The 19,893-nt window shown below is 44.1% G+C and overlaps 1 protein-coding gene across 1 annotated transcript in view; it reads right to left on the bottom strand.

The window, feature by feature from the left end:
• Positions 1 to 19,893, bottom strand: part of TRAF3IP1 (TRAF3 interacting protein 1) — an 86,545-nt gene that overhangs the window by 50,086 nt on the left and 16,566 nt on the right. Inside the window, 6 exon segments of the mRNA XM_073633679.1 lie at positions 5,445 to 5,517; positions 8,524 to 8,547; positions 16,470 to 16,511; positions 16,514 to 16,544; positions 17,775 to 17,837; positions 18,202 to 18,744. Coding sequence (XP_073489780.1) covers positions 5,445 to 5,517; positions 8,524 to 8,547; positions 16,470 to 16,511; positions 16,514 to 16,544; positions 17,775 to 17,837; positions 18,202 to 18,744 — 776 coding nt within the window.

The following is a 19,893-nucleotide window of genomic DNA, read 5'->3' as shown; positions in this document are numbered from 1 at the left end:
GGACTGGATCCTGACCGGACAACCCTGTAGCCTGATAGTCCAGGCCTTTAGAGCTAGGTGTATCGCCCGGATCTCCAGAATGTTGATGGGTAAGGTCCTCTCTGTCTTGGACCATACCCCTTGGACCGCAGCCTGTTCCAGAACTGCTCCCCAACCTGACAGACTGGCATCTGTTGTTACCAACGTCCAGGTAACCGGTAGAAAGGATTTCCCCTTCTGCAGGTTTTCGGGTATGAGCCACCAATTGAGGCTCTGACGCACCGCATGCGACAGGTGCATCGGAAAGTCTAATGCCTGAACTTTCCTGTTCCAGGTCGACAGAATACTGTGTTGCAGCATTCTTGAGTGAAACTGAGCATAGGGAACTGCTTCGAATGAAGACACCATCTTCCCTAGTAGCCTCATACAAAGGCGGACTGAGGGACCCTTCTTGGTCCTTACTGTCAGAATCAGCTCTCTCAAAGCAGTGATCTTTGCCTGGGGTAGAAATATTTTCTCCTGGCCTGTATCTATAATCAGACCTAAATACTCCAGTCTTCTTACTGGTTTTAGGAAAGACTTTTCTAAGTTGAGGATCCAACCCAGGTGTTCTAGATACCTGACTGTGGTCCTCAAGTTTCCATTCAAAGAGGCTACCGACCCGTCTATCAAGAGCAGGTCGTCTAGGTATGCTATGACAGCTATACCCTGAGCCCTTAATCTGGCCAGAGGAGGAGCCAAGATCTTTGTGAACACTCGAGGTGCAGTGGCTATCCCGAAAGGCAGAGCCACAAACTGGAAATGGCGCCCTCCTACCTCGAAGCGCAGAAACTTCTGATGAGCAGGAAAAATGGGCACATGCAGATATGCATCTCTGATGTCTATTGATGCCAGAAATTCTCCTCCCTGCAGGGTGGGAACTACTGTTCGAATTGATTCCATGCGGAAGGATTGAATCCTTAGGAATCGGTTCAGATCCCTTAAGTCCAGAATGGGCCTGACATCCCCATTTGGCTTTTGGACCGTAAAAAGGTTGGAATAGAAGCCCAATCCCTGGTCCTTTGCGGGAACTATCATAATGACCTCCTGCGACAAAAGTCGCTCTAACGCTAGAAGGAGCGACTGCTTTTTCTCTGGGTCTCTGAGAACACCTGATCTGAGGAACCGAGGAGAGGGGAATTCCTGAAACTCCAGCTTGTACCCTAAGGTTACCGTGGAGATTACCCATCTGTCCTGGAAGTCCTCCTGCCAGAGCTCTGAGAACTGTCGCAGTCTTCCCCCCACTCGAGTGAGTGGGGGCGCCCCCTCATGCAGAGGTCTTAGTGTTTTGCCTAGTAGGCTTCTTTCCCCAGGACTTCTTTTGTCCCTGGGGTTGACTCTTGTCTCTGGACCCCGATGGAGGCGGCCGTCGAGACTGCCTGGAGGCTGAAGCCCCCGGCGCTGGGGAAAGAGTCCGTTTGAAAGAGGGACGCTTACTCTTCTTCTTGACAGGTAAGAGAGTGCTTTTCCCACAAGAGATTCTCTTGATATAGTTATCCAAGTCCTCTCCAAACAACCTTGCACCACGAAATGGAAACCCAGCCAGTAGCTTCTTACATGGTGCTTCGGCTGACCAATTTTTCAACCATAGGATTCTACGTATATGCACCAACCCCAGTGAAAGACGGGAGGTTTGCACGATAGAATCTCTAATGGCGTCAACCACAAAGCATAAGGCCGCTGGAAGGTTAGCAAACCCCTGGGCCTGCTGTTCAGGTAATACTTTGATGACCTGCTTAACATGGTCTCTTAAGTATTGACAGACTCCAATCGCTGCTACTGCAGGTTGGGCCACTGATCCTGCTAAGGGGAAAACATCCTTCAATAGGGATTCAATCCTTTTATCTACAGGATCCCTGAGCATCTGAGCATTGTCTACAGGACAAGTCAGGCTATTATTTACGGAGGAAATGGCGGCATCAATAGCCGGTATTCCCCACATTTTAATAAACTTTTCTTCCATCGGATAAAGTGTTGAAAACTTTCTCGGCGGAAAAAAACGTTTTTCTGGGTGATCCCACTCAGAATAAATGAGCTTTTCAAGTAAAGTATGAACAGGAAAAGCATGTGCTGCTTGGAAAGGTTTCAGTGACCCCAAAGCAGAAGAGGATTCTTTAGCAGTTTCAGGTATGGGCAACTTAAATGTGGAGGGGACCAATCCAGTAAGGATCTGCACTAAGACTTTCTCCTCTTGGGAAGTCGCAGAGCGTCCCTCTCCACCTGATTCCTCCGAAGAGGAATCATCCGTCCCATCCCGATCCTCTGAAAGGGATTCATCTCCTTTATCCCAGAGCTCCTCTGTCTGAGGGTCTTGGGGAACAGAGGAAAGCCTAGTGCGTTTTCTTCCACTGAGTGAAGACGTAATCACGGCCATTAATCTTTCCTCTAGACCATTAATGGTTGAGGAAAAAACCTCTTGTGTAATATATACAGGGGCTGAAGTGCCAGAAGCAGGTGTAGCCCCTGACCCCGATGGCTCTCCCTGGCTAGCCGTCCCTGGCCCATCTTTAGGGGTGAGGATGCTGCCGACAGGGGGCCCTCAGAACCTGAACGAGATCCCCTAGTGTCTCTGGTTCCTGGGGTGCTTGAACCTCTTCTACCCATAGTGCAAAGCAACAAGGTGTGAGGTATACAAATGAACACTGCCCGCTGAGCGATGTAGTCTGGCTAAAAGCCTTGCTACCCAATGCTCAGTCTGGTGTTACTTCAGTAAATGCTGCCTAGGAGAATGCCTGTGTCTCACCTTACATGCGACCGTCAGCTCTGTGTCTCTCAGAAGGCTGTGTGCACCTGTACAGAGTGCCTTTAATAGCCTGCAGCTGGCCTGAGTGGGAGTCTAAGCACCTGTGCTGACGTCCCGCCCCCTCCTCTACCGCCCCCCCTCGAGTTTTGAAAAAAAAAAAAACGAGTGCTTCCTGCGCTGGCCGACTCTCCTGTCATGCTTCTGGAGAAAGGCTGGGGATGGGGGGGGGAGGGAGGGAGGCTGGTAACAAGATCTGCCTAAACGGCCATCTTCAGTGATGGTGGCCATTAGGCCGCAGAGCCCGGGTGGTATAACCACTTTCTAGACCCCTGTGGCCCCTCTCTAGCCTGGGGGGGGACATTCAAACATGAGAAATCCCCCCCCATCTTACCTTTTTGCAGCCGGCTTGAGACGCTGGGACATGAACAGCGATGAAAACACTGAGACAAACAGTCAGCATGTGCAGGTTTGTGCTCTTGGCAGCCCCCGGTGGTCACAATAGGCATAGCATGCATTTACCTTAAAGGAGAAAAGCCACTAGAACTCAAAAATTCTGTGGAATCTCCTCTTACCTTATCCAGCTGCAGGGTGCTGTTTACACAGACCCAATCTTCACCTCTCACGGTGGGCTCCGTTTGAAAAAACCGTCAGAGACTGGGGCCCCCTACGAATAGGGGGATCCAACAGTTCTGGGACCGTAAAGCACCTCGCCAGAAATTAGGAAGTTTAAAGCCATTTTCTGATCTGCGGGGTCCAGCTCTCTAAAAAGAGAAGCATTACGGGTAAAACCTCATTTCTTCGGACACGAGGCCCGGGTACCATTCAATTCGGCCATGAAAAGACACTTTGAATGGATCCGGTTCGCCTGGCTTGCCCCAGTATAGGATCTTAGGATATTCCCTTTGGAGCTCAGCACAGGACATCTTTACACGTCCATCACCTAAGACACTGGCGTAAAAACTGAGGTATCCCTGCAAGGGGGAGGGATTATATAGGTGGTTGAACTTCCTGATAGGGTGTGCCAGTGTCCAATCACCAGTGATACCTATATAACCCATCAGTAATTACTGAGGCTCTGTGTCCCGTGATGTTCGAGAAAGAAAAGGCATGAATTAAAAGGGCTCATGACAACGCAGAAGTTTTAAGGAAAATTGCCCAACTAAAAGGGGTTGTACTTATATCGGCACTTGGTCACATAGTGCAAAACAGACTTGTAAATTCTAACTCTACCATCTGTAAATCAAGCAGTACAATCAGCAAGCACTAAATTAGTTCCAAAATAAGATTAACTAGTCATGTATAAAGTCTAAAAAAAAAAAAACTTTTTTTTTTTTTTTTTTAACACTTTTAGCAAACTAACAGACTTTACAATCATTTGGAAGTACTATTAAGCATGAAGCAGTGACTGTATATGTAATAGGCCAAAAAAGCTGCCTCCACATACAAATACTCATACTTCTGTGACCAATCTGAGTGTAGGCAAACGGAGAGCCAGTACCCGGTTAACTGCAGCTGATGATAATCACACTTTCTCATGTACCACATCTCATAAATACCCATGTCAGTCATAGAACACAAGTCAAACATGATTTAATGTTTTTTTCAGTTTTAACTGGCAAGCCACATGTGGTATTTGCTTTTATTTCCTGGCACACGCTAAACATGACAGCTTACCAGCACCCAGTATGCCGTGGATCGGTGTCATGAGTTACCATGGAGTAGCCAAGCGGGCCACCAGCACCATATCAACAATTGATAATTTAGGGCAGTATTCATGGCATAATTCCTTGCTATGGTGTTAGCAACCCAATGATGCTGATCCAGGGCAGGCGACATGCAGGACTGCCCCCAGTATTCAGGAGAGGACGGAAGTTTGGTTTCTCCAGACCTGCTCCACCTTCCAACCTTTGTTGCACTGCTAGAATCAAGAGTGGGGCACTGAAGTGATCAGAAGACTTGTGATGGGAGACCATAATATATTAGGTGTGACTCTGATGTTATGGGGGGGCTTTTGATGTGAAGTTAATTTCATGAAGGCAGTTGTGTGCATCATTCCCGGGCTTAAGTTTCTCATTAATAAGTAACATTTAGGTTTCTAACAGTTTAAACTGGAGTGCCTCAGGATTTTGCATACAAAAGGTGCAATTTAAAAAATATTGAGAAATGCTGGCTTAATGCATGTTACCAACATCCCTATTTTCCTTTGCTTCAATTTTAGCACACAAGACCTATTACACTCAGGCTGTATACTTAAAATAAAATTCAGGTCCAGAAAATTATGCCCAAATCACACGTTCCTGGAAATGGCTACAAGGTAAAGAGAAGATCAAGAAATATGTTGCCAGCACACCAAGGATCTCCAAAAAAACATCCAATCAGTTTAATGAAAAAAAAAAAACACTCCAGCTTATAGTGAGGTTTCAGGGCCACGCAGGACCCCTTCTTTGTGCAGGTGACCCTTTTTTTTTTTTTTTTTTTTTTTTTACACATGGCTGAAGAAGGGGTCCTGTGTGGCTTTGAAACGTCACTACTTTATGGTAATCATTTTAATAAACTGTCTGGATGCTAATTTGGACATCTTTGGTGTACTTGTACCATATCTCTTAATTTAATTTTTATAATAAACTCAGACACACAGCAGAAGACCAGAAAAAAATCAATTTTTTATGTAGTACGCCATTACCTTTGAGCAGAGAGGTTTGTTCGCCCATCAGAAGCTTCATCTTCAGTATTCTTTGCCTCTGTGTCTCTTCCCTCTAAATAAAATAAAAACTAGGTCACAAAATGTGTCAACGGATTATAACCCCCACTGATCACGGAAAATATTCACAGAGCTTCACTTTTACCACTTTTTTTATGTTACAGCCTTATTCCAAAATGGATTAAATTCATTATTTTCATCAAAATTCTACAAACAATACCCCATAATGACAACGTGAAAGAAGTTTTCTGCTGCTGATCTTGCTGAAAAACATTATTGCCCTGTGACTTCCTGTTCGTAACACCGCTGATCGCTGTAACTTCCTGCCTCCCGTACCGCCATTGGAATTATCACAATGCCGGTCCGGCAGGCAGGGGGTTACATCGATCCATGTTTTCACATACAACACCTGTCAGCCCGAGATCTGGGCTCTGTCATGCGGATGACTTCTGTCATTGATCCCCACTCTGCACTGATGGGCACTGATAAGCTGCAATGGTGGACACTGATAAGCTGCACTGGTGAGACTGCACTGATGGGCACTGATATGCTGTACTGATAAGCTGCACTGGTGAGACCGCACTGGTGGGCACTGATAAGCTGCACTGGTGAGACCGCACTGATAAGCTGCACTGATGGGCACTGGTGAGAGCGCACTGATAAGCTGCACTGGTGGGCACTAGTGAGACCACACTGATATGCTGCACTGGTGAGACAGCACTGATGGGCACTGGTGAGACTGCACTGATGGGCACTGGTGAGACTGCACTGATGGGCACTGGTGAGACTGCACTGATGGGCACTGGTGAGACTGCACCGGTGAGATGGCACTGATGGGCACTGATAAGCTACACTGTCCACTGCTTTACTAACACCGTCCACTGTCAAATATCTTTAGAAGTTTCCACCATCCCTGCAAAGTTTGCAGTCTTTTTTTATGTCTTATTTTCAGTGTGATGTGTATTTTATGTGATGTTACATATCACAGAGACCGGTATTGTGGTAATATTGAAGATCATTAAGATTTCCATACATTAGAGGGTTCCACCATTATTGTGTTATGGATTAGTAAGGCAGCACTGCACCGATTGCTGTTAGAAAGATCTCAAAGCTGCATGAGGAGGAATATTTCTAATACTGAATTACAGCAGAGTACAGTGTGTATAATATATAATAATGGGCATGTGTCTACAGTTCAGTAATGATTACATAAAGCAAGTAAGGGCAATATGTTTGTGGCTGGAGTGGGGCAAGCATAAGCATGCTAGTGTTTTGTAAGGGGTGTACTAATGGGTTTTTTAGAGATTAAAGATAAAAAAACGATGATTAAAAAAAAAAAAAAAAAAAAAAAATCACATGTACATAAGTATTCACAGCCTTTACTCAATACTTTGTTGATGCACCTTTGGCACCAATTGCAGCCTCAAGTCTTTTTGAGTATGATGCTACAAGCTTGGCCCACCTATTTTTGGACAGTTTCTCCCATTCTACTTTGCAGGAACTCTCAAGCTCCATCAATTTGGATGGAGAGTGTCGGTGCACAGCCATTCTCAGATCTCTCTAGAGATTTTCAATCTGGGCTCTGGCTGGGCCACACAAGGACATTCACAGTTGTCCCATAGCCACTCCTTTGTTATATTGGCTATGTGCTTAGGGTCATTGTCCTGTTGAAAGATGAACCTTCACCCCAGTCTGAGGTCCAGAGCGCTCTGGAGCAGGTTTTCATCAAGAACGTATGTACATTTTTGTTTCTCATGGTCTGAGAGTCATTCAGATACCTTTTGGCAAACTCCAGGCAGGCTGTCATGTGCCTTTTACTAAGGAGTGGTCACTCTACCATACAGTCCATAAAATAGAGCAGAGGTAGGGTGCTACTACCCAATAAGATTAGAAAATTTTTTCAGAGCTACCTGGGTGCGCAAAGGCAGTCGCACAGCTGTACTAGCAATCATGAGAAAAGATGGTCCGCAACTCCTTGCTTGCTCTTTAAAATCTTCAAAATTTATTGATTCTCCATAAAAGACACAGTGACAGACAGCAGATATAAACATGTTTCAGGCCTGATTGGTGGAGTGCTGCAGAGATGGTCCTTCTAAAAAGGTTCTCCTCTCTCCACAGAGAAACACTGGAGCTCAGTCAGAGTGACTAATCGGTTCTTGGTCACCTCCCTGACTAAGGCCCTTCTCCCCCGATCGCTCAGTTTGGCCGGATGGCCCATTCTAGGAAGAGGCCTGGTGGTTCCAAACTTCTTCCATTTACGGATGATGGAGGTCACTGGGCTCATTGGGACTTTCAATTCTGCAAAAATGTTTCTGTACCCTTCCCCCAGATCTGTGCCTTGATACAATCCTGTCTCGGAGGTCTACAAACAATTCCTTGGACTTCATGGCTTGGTTTGTGCTCTGACATGCACTGTTAACTGTGGGACCTTATATAGACAGGTGTGTGCCTTTCCAAATCATGTTCAATCAACTGAATTCCACAGGTGGATGCATCTCAGGGATGATCAGTGAAAACAGGATGCACCTGAGCTCAATTTTAAATGTTATGGCAAAGGCTGTGAATACTTATGTACATGTGATTTTTTTTGTTGACTTTTAATAAATTTGCAAAGATTTCCAACAAACTTCTTTCACGTTGTCATTATGGGGTATTGTTTGTAGAATTTTAAGGGAAAATAATGAATTTAATCGATTTTGGAATAAGGCTGTAACATAACAAAATGTGGGAAAAGTGAAGCGCTGTAAATACTTTCTGGGTGCACTGTACATACAGGAAACAAAGACTACTAGTTGCGAACACCAGGGAAACCCACTGTGAAAAAAAAATGTGTCTCCTAATTATCAGGTTTTATAAGAGTTACAAATAATAATCCCGTGACGCTGTTCGATTCGGTTTTGCTGTACATTTGCTTTGCATAACCCTGATTATATAGAAAGATTATTCATACCCATCCTCTCATGCATAGATGAAATATATGAAATATACAAAGTGAAAAAACACATTTTTACTAATTTTTCATTGATAGTTTAATAAATAGCATAGTAATGAATGTTCTTACCACCATCACTAGCAGAATCCGCTGCTGCAAGGCAAAAAGAGCAAACATTAGAACAATGCACACCTCAATTTGCAAGGGAAGAATCTCATCTGCATAATATGTTGTCAGTAAAGATAAAAGGACCACAATTATTAGAACAATGCTGACTGTTTAAAACAACCAGAGAACACACCCTAGTTTCCACAGGAACAAAATGCAAAATATCAGTTTTTTTTTTTTTTTACATTTTGCGAATTTGGGGAACAAATAAAGCAAATCTAAGGAAAAACGTTTCAGTTGACACAGAAACAAGTATCCCTATTAAAAGATTTTCCCTTTATGTTTCCCCTGGTGGCAATTCAAAATGTTGACTTTACCCTCAATTTTATTCTTGGCGACACTGATGATCAGGACAATTAGAGAGACTACATCTCCCTAACGGGGACACAGACAGCAATAAAAAAAAAAAAAAAGTGGTTTTAATCTCTCACCATTCTATCCAAAGCTAAAAAAAATAAAAGTTTGGCCTTTAGTTATACTTTAGGCCCCTTTCACACTTGTGCGACCTGAAAGTTGCGCGATTTTGCCACGACTTGAAGCAATGCCTGTGTAATGTTGGGACCTCAAGTCGCCTCAAAGTAGGACCAAAGTAGTGCAGGAACTACTTTGAAGTCGCACAGATAATCATGGCGTACGACTTGTCATGCGACTTTACAGTCCCAAGTTGCAGGACAAGTCGCACAAGTGTGAAAGGGGCCTTAACAACTTAATCTCTTGCACCTATACACACCCCCCTATGAACTATAGTGATTTTTACATTTCTGCTATGTACCTGTTCATTTAGAAATTATCTTAAATAATTATAAAAGTTAAGTAATACATACAGTTGTGCTCATAAGTTTACATACCCTGGCAGAATTTATGATTTCTTGGCCATTTTTCAGAAAATATAAATGATGACACAAAAACTTTTCTTTCACTCATGGTTAGCGTTTGGCTGAAGCCATTTTATTATCAATCAACTGTGTTTACTCTTTTTAAATCACAATGACAACATAAACTACCCAAATGACCCTGATCAAAAGTTTACATACCCCAGTTAATACCGTATATTGCCCCCTTTAATATCAATGACAGCTTGAATTCTTTTGTGGTATTTGTGGATGAGGCGCTTTATCTTCTCAGATGGTAAAGCTGCCCATTCCTCTTGGCAAAAAGCCTCCAGTTCCTGTAAATTCTTGGGCTGTCTTGCATGAACTGCACGTTTGAGATCTCCCCAGAGTGGCTTAATGATATTGAGGTCAGGAGACTGAGATGGCCACTCCAGAACCTTCACTTTATTCTGCTGTAGCCAATGACAGGTCGACTTGGCCTTGTGTTTTGGATCATCGTCATGTTGGAATGTCCAAGTACGTCCCATGCGCAGCTCCCTGGCTGATGAATGCAAATGTTCCTCCAGTATTTTTTTTTTTTTATAAGATACTGCATTCATCTTGCCAACAATTGACTCCTCTCCAAACGTTGTGTTTATGGTTGTGCCCAAAAAGCTCAATTTTGGTCTCATCACTCCAAATGACTTTGTGCCAAAAGGTTTGAGGGTTGTGAGCGGGATACTTTGTGGCATTTGCATAGTAAAGGCTTTCTTTTGGCGATTCGACCAAAAAAAAATTAAAAAAAAAAATCTAATTTCTTTATCAATTTAGGCCAATATGTATTCTGCTACATATTATTGGTAAAAAAAAATCCCAATAAGTGTATATTGATTGGTTTGCGCAAAAGATGTCTACAAACTATGAGATAGTTTTATGGACTTTTTTTTTAAATTATTGTTTTTACTAGTAATGGTGGGGATCAGCGATTTTTAGCAGGACTGTGACATTGCGGCAGACAAATTTGACACCAAGTGAAACTTTTTGGGGACCACTGACACTAATACAGTAATCAGTGCTAAAAAAAAACAAAAACAAACACTCTCACTGTATAAATGACACTGGCAGGGAAGGGGTTAATAACAGGGGCGATCAAGGGGTTAAGTGTGTCCTAGGGAGCGATTTCCAACTGTGTGGGAGACAGATGCACTTGAGGAAAAGAGATCTGTGTTTCAGCTTAGCTGAAACACAGATCTCTCTTTTACACTCTGACGGAACAGCAGTCTTCCTTGTTTACATAGAAAGAACAGCGGTCTGCCTCGTTTACATAGTTCTTTCTTTCTTCCAAAGGATCGACACTCTAGCAGTGCACACACCCCCTGGATCTTGTGCACGTACCCCTACGTGATTTTGCTCAGCCGGACCACCCTGCCGCAGTATATATGTGGTGAGCAGTCCGAAACTGGTAAAAGGAGAAGTACAGCCAAAACTCGTTTGGCTGTACTCCTCCTGTGGATCACAGGAGTGCAGGTCATTCTGCACTCCTGTGACCCGTCTTCAGCTGACAGTGGGCTGAAGCCTGCTGACGTCACAGACAGGCTTGGGCAAGATTGTGACATTGAAGTCGGGATCTGCCCACATACCTGGATGCGCACCCGGGCTCAGCCTCTTAGTGAGTCTCTGAGAGCCTAAGCAGGCCACTCCCACCCCCTCAAAAGCCCAGTGCTCCAGTGAATGGGGGGGGGGGGGGGGGACAGTGGTGACTGACAGTCATCAGCTTTCTGCTCATGAAGCCCTGAGAACCGAGCGATCGACGGTATTTGATCATTCAGTTCCCAGTCCTAGAGTCGGCAGGGGACAGATGCAGCATTGGACTCATGCTGCATTCATCTAGGCAAGTATGATTCTGAAAAAAAAAAAAAATACAACATTTTTCAGCTCTCTTAAGAGCAAGGAACTAGGATCTGAAGTAAGTGTTCAGTCGTTGGTTAAATAAACTTTATTTATCTGGACCGGCTACTATGGACCAAGTGATTTTAACAATTAGATTTTGCAATTTGACTATCATAAAAGAATCCTTTTTTTTGAAAGTGAGGACACTCAAAGACATTAAAAAAAAAAAAAACACATAGTATTGTCCTTTTTATTAATGTATACAAGTTGCCATTACTTATCTGTTCAGCACTACCTCTTTCCCTAAGCTTCTATTTTGCTTTGGGAATTAATCTCTTTAATCTCCTCATGAACATGGAGACATGTGCCCTCTTCTGAAGGCACAATGAAAGCGGCAGATGCCACACAGATTGTAAATACAAGAACACGTCACCTATAACAATTCTTGCTCAGTCAAAGAAATACAAGGAGTATGAAGGCACTGCAAAGAGTTTACTTTCAAGCATCAGTTTAGAGCAGCCTGAACAACACAATTACTGTATTTTGTAGGCCTTATACTTTTGAATTTCTGTATTATTGTACATTGCTGTATTATATCTGCCTCTATATTCAAACGCCACTGTAAGTGCCATTCACAACTTCAAACTACATACTGCTCTTTAGTAGATGAAGAATGTAGAATATTCACTTTATTTTTCACCACTCACTTAAAATATTTGTCCTGGACAAACTGTTAACTAGTCTGATCTCCAAGTAAAAGGACATGGGCAATGCTGCAGTCTCATGCCCTGTACACACGGTCAGATTTTCCGATGGAAAATGTGTGATAGGACCTTGTTGTCGGAAATTCTGACCGTGTGTAGGCTCCATCACACATTTTCCATCGGATTTTCCGACACACAAAGTTTGAGAGCAGGATATAAAATTTTCCGACAACAAAATCCGTTGTCGGAAATTCCGATCGTGTGTACACAAATCCGACGCACAAAGTGCCACGCATGCTCAGAATAAATAAAGAGATGAAAGCTATTGGCCACTGCCCCGTTTATAGTCCCGACGTACGTGTTTTACGTCACCGTGTTTAGAACGATCAGATTTTCCAACAACTTTGTGTGACCGTGTGTATGCAAGACAAGTTTGAGCCAACATCCGTCAGAAAAAATGCTAGGATTTTGTTGTCGGAATGTCCAAACAAAGTCCGACCGTGTGTACGGGGCATTACTGTGTAAACCTCAAAAGGTGCAAAGCTCTCTCCAAAGTGAAAGTAAAACTGCAGCAGAGAAAGATCAGACCCCCTCCCCAGCTAGACAAAGCTGTCCTATGAGCAGAGCTGTGTAAATCTCAGAAGTGGATGGACAGAAATACAATCATTCTGCAGCTAAAACCGCTTCTATGAATTTCTTTGGCATTTAGCAGTTTGCCTGGAAATCAGCTTTGTAATTGTGATTTAGACAAGTGGTGGTAAGAAATATATATTAGTTATCAGACATCCTTCCACACAAGGCAAGTTACTAAGGCTCTCTTTTAAATCCCATCGTTATTAGGCCCCTTTCACACTGGGGCGGGAGGTGTGTCGGCGGTAAAGCGCCGCTATTATTAGCGGCGCCTTACCATAGTTTTAGCGGCTGTACTCGGCCGCTAGCGGGGCAGTTTTACCCCCTGCTAGCGGCTGAGAAAGGGTTAAAAGCCACCGCAAAGCGCCCCTGCAGAGGTGCTTTGCCGGCGGTATAGCCTTGCTGTCCCTTTGATTTCAATGGGCAGGAGCGGTGAAGGAGCGGTGTATACACTGCTCCTTCACCGCTCCGAAGATGATGCTAGCAGGACTTTTTTTCCCGTCCTGCTAGCGCACCGCTCCAGTGTGAAAGCCCCCGGGCTTTCACACTGGAGACACAGCAGTGGCTGTTTAGGGGCGGTTTGCAGGCGGTATTTTTAGCACAATAGCACCTGCAAACCGCCCCAGTGTGAAAGGGGTCTAAGGGATAGTTATATACCTAAAAATGTTGCTGTATTTGAGGTTCTCTAAGCTGTGACTGCTGTATAAGTGAACTTAAGGCCCCTTTCACACTGGGGTGGTGGGGGCGTCGGCGGTAAAACGATGCTATTTTTATTTTTATACACCGCTCCTTCACCGCTACAAAGATGCTGTTTACAGGAGTTTTTTTTCCCTCCTGCCAGCGCACCGCTCGAGGGCTTTCACACTGGACACACAGCAGCAGCAGTTTTAGGTCGATTTACAGGCACTATTTTTAGCACAATAGCACCTGCAAACCACCCCAGTGTGAAAGGGGCCTAAAGGCGAAAGAAGTAAAGCAAGTAAAGCAAGTAAAACATAGAAAAACTAAATAATTTAACAGCAAATTAAATGTTAGCATGTTTGATAACTTGTACCTGAACAACAATAAAATAGCTGCTACACATGATGCCTCTGTGTTTTAGTACTGTAAATACACTCCACTTGCGTAGATACGCAGCATTGCCTATTCTATACTTCTCAAAGTATGCACCACAGCAGGACTTTACATCCGGGAACTTAAAATGTTGCTTTTCTCATGTACTTTATGTATCTAAAATTATTTATGAAATGCATTCACAGAACTGCCAGGAACCCCTGAACAATGAACATACTGCTACAGGTTCTTCAGAATGACAGCTGTGTGTATTTTATTTCTCTCCTCGTGCCTTAGTGCTTAGGTGAAGCAGACAGTCACTGTTAAAGGGAGTAGAACCTATAAACGAATGCTACATCACCATTTACAAGAGGACTCAGGAAGATGGCAAAATAATCAACAGGTATGATGCAAAATAATGAGGGTTTCTTAATAGAAATGTGAAGTTCTGCACTTTAGAAAAAGACATAATGCTGAAGTCACAGACAAAAGACAATTGCAGAAGTTCCTAAACTCCTTGTCTATGATATATTATTATGCAGTATTTAAACAGAACAGTTCCTGATCTGGACAGAACTTTAACCTATTCACCAATCAGCCATAACATTACCACTGACGGAATGCGAAAAATGACAGGTGACTAACATGATTATCTCATTACAATGGCATCTGAATGTGGGTGGCAAGTGAACATGTCCTTGAAGTTGATGTGTTAAAAGCAGAAAAACATGGCCATGTGTAAGGATCTGAGCGACTTTGACAAGGGCTAAATTGTAATAGCTAGATGACTGGGTGAGAGCATCTCCAAAACTGCAGCTCTTCTGGGATGTTCTCTCTCTGCAGTGATCATGACCTACCAAAAGTGATCCAAGGAATGTAAACTGCCAACCAGCGACAAGGTCACGGGAGTCCATGCATGTGAGAAGCGTGAAATCAATCCAATAGAAGTGCTGGGCAAGGGTGCCCATGCGCATCTCCTTTCTTCTTAGAAAGATAGTTTACGGTATAACTAAAGGTAAAACTTTTTATTTTGTTTTGGATGGAGTGCAGAGGGTTTAGAACACCTGTCAGTTTTTATTGCTGTCTGTGCCGTTAAGGAAATACAACCCTTCCCATTTGTCCTGTTTACCATTATTATTGAAAGTAAAAAAAATCCCAATTTTGGGTTGTCCCCTGAAAAGTAATAGAAGGGAAATCTTCAATGGGGACACTTGGTTCCAGTGACCTGGGGGTCCCCAAAGAATTCCCTTAATTTGAAAGGGATTTCCTTTCACTTCCTGTTTTACCTTCATGGCTAGAATGGCCAAACAACTTCTGTGTGCACCCAGCCCCCCCCCCCCCCCCCCCCCCCCCCAAGCCTTACCTGAGCTCCCTCCGATCCAGAAATGTTCACCACGATAGCCTCGCTGTCCCCGACTCTCCCTCCTCAGCCAGTAAGCCAATTAGGAGAGGGCGGGGGGGGGGACCTTGTGTCGCCAAGTTTCAGATTTCAGTTTCAAGTGTTTGCAGCTCTTGGTGTGAAGTCTTTCCAGCTGTGCACTTAAAGAGGTGGTCCAGCCCCCCCCCCCATGAAAAAAATTTAAAGTCAGCAGCTTTTAGGACACTTACCTGTCCGGGAATCCAGCGATGTCGGCACCCCAGCTGATGTTTCCATCAGCTCTCGGGTACTACCGCTACTGCCTGTAGGAAAACCAGTAGTGAAGCCTTGAGGCTTCAAAGCCGGTTCCCTACTGCGCATGCTCTTTGTGAATGGCCTGGCAGCGGGGGAAGGAGGAGGGGGGGCCGAACTTCTGGGGGATCTCGCCGTAGCGAGGTCTCCTGGAAGTGGGGATGGGTGTCATAAACCAGGTACACATTCTCCCCCAAAAGGTGCCAAAATGTGACACCGGGGGGGGGGGGGGGGGGGGGGGGGTTATAGATAAGAGGAGCTTCCCCTTTTGAGTGAAACTCCGCTTTAAGCACTGCTGTTACTTTAGAAATATTTAGGCCAAGTAAGGTTTACTTTATCAATGAGAGAACAGACCATGCACTGGCACAACACAGGAAAGTGTGTATATAAACAGTGTTCGCTATAACCTTCTGATTCATGAAGGGTAACATTTTAAGTCTCTCTAGCAGTTGATGAGCTGAAAACAATGAAGGTTCAACTACACGTGACAGTTAATTGCTTAATACCATTTATCTCATTGTTGACACACTTCTGTGCTTTACAGCACAGTCGTTTCAGTGCACTGAAAATCGAGACGGTCAAGCTCCTTAAAGAGATTGTAAAGGCTGATATTTTATTTTCATACCTACCTGCACTGTGCAATTGTTTTGCAGAGAGCAGCTTGATCCTCGCTTTTTGGTCCCCCTATCGGCACTTCTGGCACCAAGCCAACTCCCCCCCCATCCCGCTGGGTGCCCACTACAGCAAGCTGCTTGCTATGGGGGCACTAATGTGGGCTCGGCTCAGCCCCGGTCCCTCCCACTGCTGTCTCTGAGACAACGAGGAGGGAGAGAGCCAAGAGAGCCTCTGCTCTAGTGCACAGCACTGGATCGAGATTGGGCTCAGGGAAGTATAAGGCGGGGTCTGGGGGCTACATGCAGATTGATTTTTTTACCTTAATGCAGAGGATGAGGTAAAAAACCTTCAGCCTTTACAACCACTTTAAAACAATGTTTTGTTTAACAAACAAATAAAACATTGCATTTTTCTGCACACCACTGCATATGTATGGTGTGAACAGGGAACATAGAAAACAACTGTTTTCTATCTGCCCTATTTACACCACACACAACTGCAAGGGACATGATATGAACAAGCTCTTATTCTCACCTTCTCCACCGAGTTTGGCTGGCTTTCGTTCTCGTAGTTTGAGGCAGATGGCCGAGCTGCTTTGGATGAAACGGACTGTTAAAAAATAAAAAAGACAAATTTGAAAGTTTCTATGCAAATTTAACTATGCACCCCATGTGATACATGGGGGTGCATAGTTAGTTGCATACCCCAGTTGCACAGTTGCATACCCCAGATGACGACTTGTTAGTTGAAACGCGCCGGGTGGAACTACCTACATGCATCGCTCTTTTCATCTCTATCCATGTATGATACACCTAATTTTCAACCATCTAAATGTGATAGTTCATTTTTAACGTTTTCTAATAAACGCTACTTTTAAACAGTATCACGCTATGCAAGCTCTCTTCATTATTTTACACATGCAACGTGGTATCGAGCCTCTGTCCTCTACATGAAAGTTTGGTTTATATCTTCTACATTCTATTGATGTTTTGGCCCGTTGATGTGGATTAATCGTTCTGGATCTAGGACCAGCTGTACTCATCGGGTTTACCGATTAACAAGCCTGTTTGACTTGGGCGGTATAAGCCTCCTCAAGTCAACGATTTCCGGTAAGCCTCCTCCTATCAATGGTGGTAGTGGGGTTTCTGGCTATTCCTCTAACTTAAAGGGTCACATCAGTGGTTATATTTTCTCGTTTCAAGTTTTGTGGACTACACTTTTTTACCATGTTACTTTTTGGACTTTTTTATTAATTTGGTTTCTCTCACGATTGATATTCACACTTGTGAGAGATGTGGATTTTAAAATCTACACAGTGATTTTCTCTGTATTCACATAAGGTGGAAGGAATTGCAGTATTTTTAACTACTGTTTTTTTGCTACTCAGTTGCAAATACAGCTTTCTTAGTAGTTTATTTCACAAAACTAGTGCTGCATTTTCCCACACATATACATTGCTTTTTTTGTCTATAGCTGTGCTGGCTGCTATTTTTGTATATTTTTTTCACAGCGCAGTATAAATTTTTTATTTTGATAAATTATACACACCCATAATAAATTTGTAATGAAAAAAATGCACTATCCTGATCCATTTCCAACAAATCATATTTCAGCTTTTCTGTTTCCAATGTAAGGTACAGAGTTTAGGCTAAGCATTTGATTGATTTTTCTGCACTAAAAATACCACACTTTTTCCAGTGTTATACAGAGATAAGAACTGAAAATATTAGTGTAGCACTGAGATTTTATAACTTCCATCAGTAAAAACTAAACATGTTCATGTTCTCTCCTTTCATTATATGAAGTACAGAAAATACAACATTGTTAACTTGTTGATACCTGTCTCTCCTCTCTTGCAGAGATGTCTGCGATTTTCTTTGTAGATTCCTCTGATGTTTTATGCTGTTAAAAGAGAAATTAGGTCTTAGAACTGTGGAACGTATGCTGCTGAGTTAATGATGGATATATTATTTTGCACAAAGACAGACAGCTTTTGATAATCTTTGATCTGCAAACAGTGATGTCCTTGCAAATGCACCACTATACACAATTCTATTAATGACACCATGCTGAGTGCAGCAACCCACAGAAACTGGTCTATACCAAAGAAATATGCATTTTAATAAAATAAACTTAAAAGTAGGCCTATTATAGTTAGCCCTGAAAGTCATATTATTTGCCTATGTTTTTATATAAATAATCCAAAATCATTATGCATGCCAGGATGAGCGCTTTACAATGCACTGCAGTTCACTTGTAGTATTACCTTTCGTTCTGATCTCATTTCTTCCTCTGGTTTTTCTTCTCCATCCGCTTTATGCTCATTATCCTTTACACGTTCTTTTCTCCTTTCCGAATCCCGTTCTCGTCTTCGCTCCTTATCCTGTTCACGCGTTCTTGTCCTCTCATCCCTGTTACGGTCACCACGTTCTTTGTCTCTTTCACGACTGCGATCTTCAGGATCTCCCTCTTTTTCCAGGTTTCGCTCCTTCTCATGTTCTCCTCTCCCTCTGTCTCTTACTTTTTCTTTATCTCTTGTTCGGTCCCTCTCTTTTCCATGGCTCCCTTCACTTCGTCTTTCTCTGTCCCTAACTTTCTCTTTAGTTCTGTCAGTTTCTGGCCGGGGTTCTTTTACTCTGTTTTTCTCTCTATCATTTTTCTCTCCTCGCAATCCATCTTTCTCAGTCTCTCCCACTCTTTCCCGTTCTTTCTTTTTTTCTCTCTCAGAATGTTTTCTTTCCTCATCTTTCTGTCTGTCTTTTCTGTCTCTGCTTCCGCTTCTTTCCCTGATTTCAGACTCCCTCCTGTCCTAAAACCCCCAAAAAATAAGATAGCATTAGCTTTCATCAGTCAACATTTATGATAAAAAAAAAAATGTCATCAAAAGAGGACAAGTTCAATAAATTCATAACATACACCTGTGTTCTATCAATTAGGGTTTTGTCAGAGTCACTGCTGCGACCGATATTACAATGTTACAATAAGAAGGGGGTGGGGGAGGGGGGGGTGGGACTTTAACTGCTTCAGATCCGGGCCGTTGTAAAATGACGTCAACAGCGCGGATCTAAATTGCCGGGACGACGTCTATTGACGTCGTCCCGTGCATGAGCGGCCTGCGCGCCCCCTGCAGGGCGCGCGCGGCGCGCTCGGTGATCAGCGAGTCTATGAGACTCGCCTGATCACAGATCAGAGTAAGGGGTTGGTCCCGACCCCTTACCACATGATCAGCTGTCAGCCAATGACAGCTGATCATGTGATGTAAACAGAGCCGGTAATCGGCTATTTTTCCTCCTCGCGCTGACAGCGCGAGGAGGAAAAAAAAAACCCGATCACCGGCGGCCGTGATCGGGACATCAGTCCCGATCACGGCGATCTTCTGACACAAGGCAATAGGCAGCAGTGCTGCCTACCAGTGCCCACCAGCGTCACCCATCAGTGCCCACAGTGCCAACAATCAGCGCCACCCATCAGTGCCCACAGTGCTACCCATCAGTGCCCACAGTGCTACCCATCAGTGCCCACAGTGCCACATATCAGTGCCCACAGTGCCACCCATCAGTGCCCACAGTGCCACCCATCAGTACCACCCATCAGCACCCACATCAGTGCCACCCATCAACACCCACATCAGTGCAACCTATCAGTGCCCATCAGTGTCACCTACCAGTGCCCATAAGTGCCCATCAGTGCCACCCATCAGTGCCCCCCCATCAGTGGTACCTATCCGTGCCACCGATCCGTGCCACCCATTTGTGCCACCCATCCGTGCCACCCATCCATGCCACCCATCCGTGCCACCCATCTGTGCCACCCATCTGTGCCACCCATCCGTGCCACCCATCCGTGGCCATCAGTGCCGCCTTATCTGTCCCCATCAGTGCCGCCTTATCTGTCCCCATCAGTGCCGCCTTAACTGTGCCTATCAGTGCCGCCTTAACTGTGCCCATCAGTGCCGCCT

This window comes from Aquarana catesbeiana, linkage group LG06, assembly GCF_042186555.1.
Source record: "Aquarana catesbeiana isolate 2022-GZ linkage group LG06, ASM4218655v1, whole genome shotgun sequence".
Lineage (NCBI taxonomy): Eukaryota > Metazoa > Chordata > Amphibia > Anura > Ranidae > Aquarana > Aquarana catesbeiana.
This window is presented reverse-complemented; position numbering and strand designations above follow the sequence as displayed.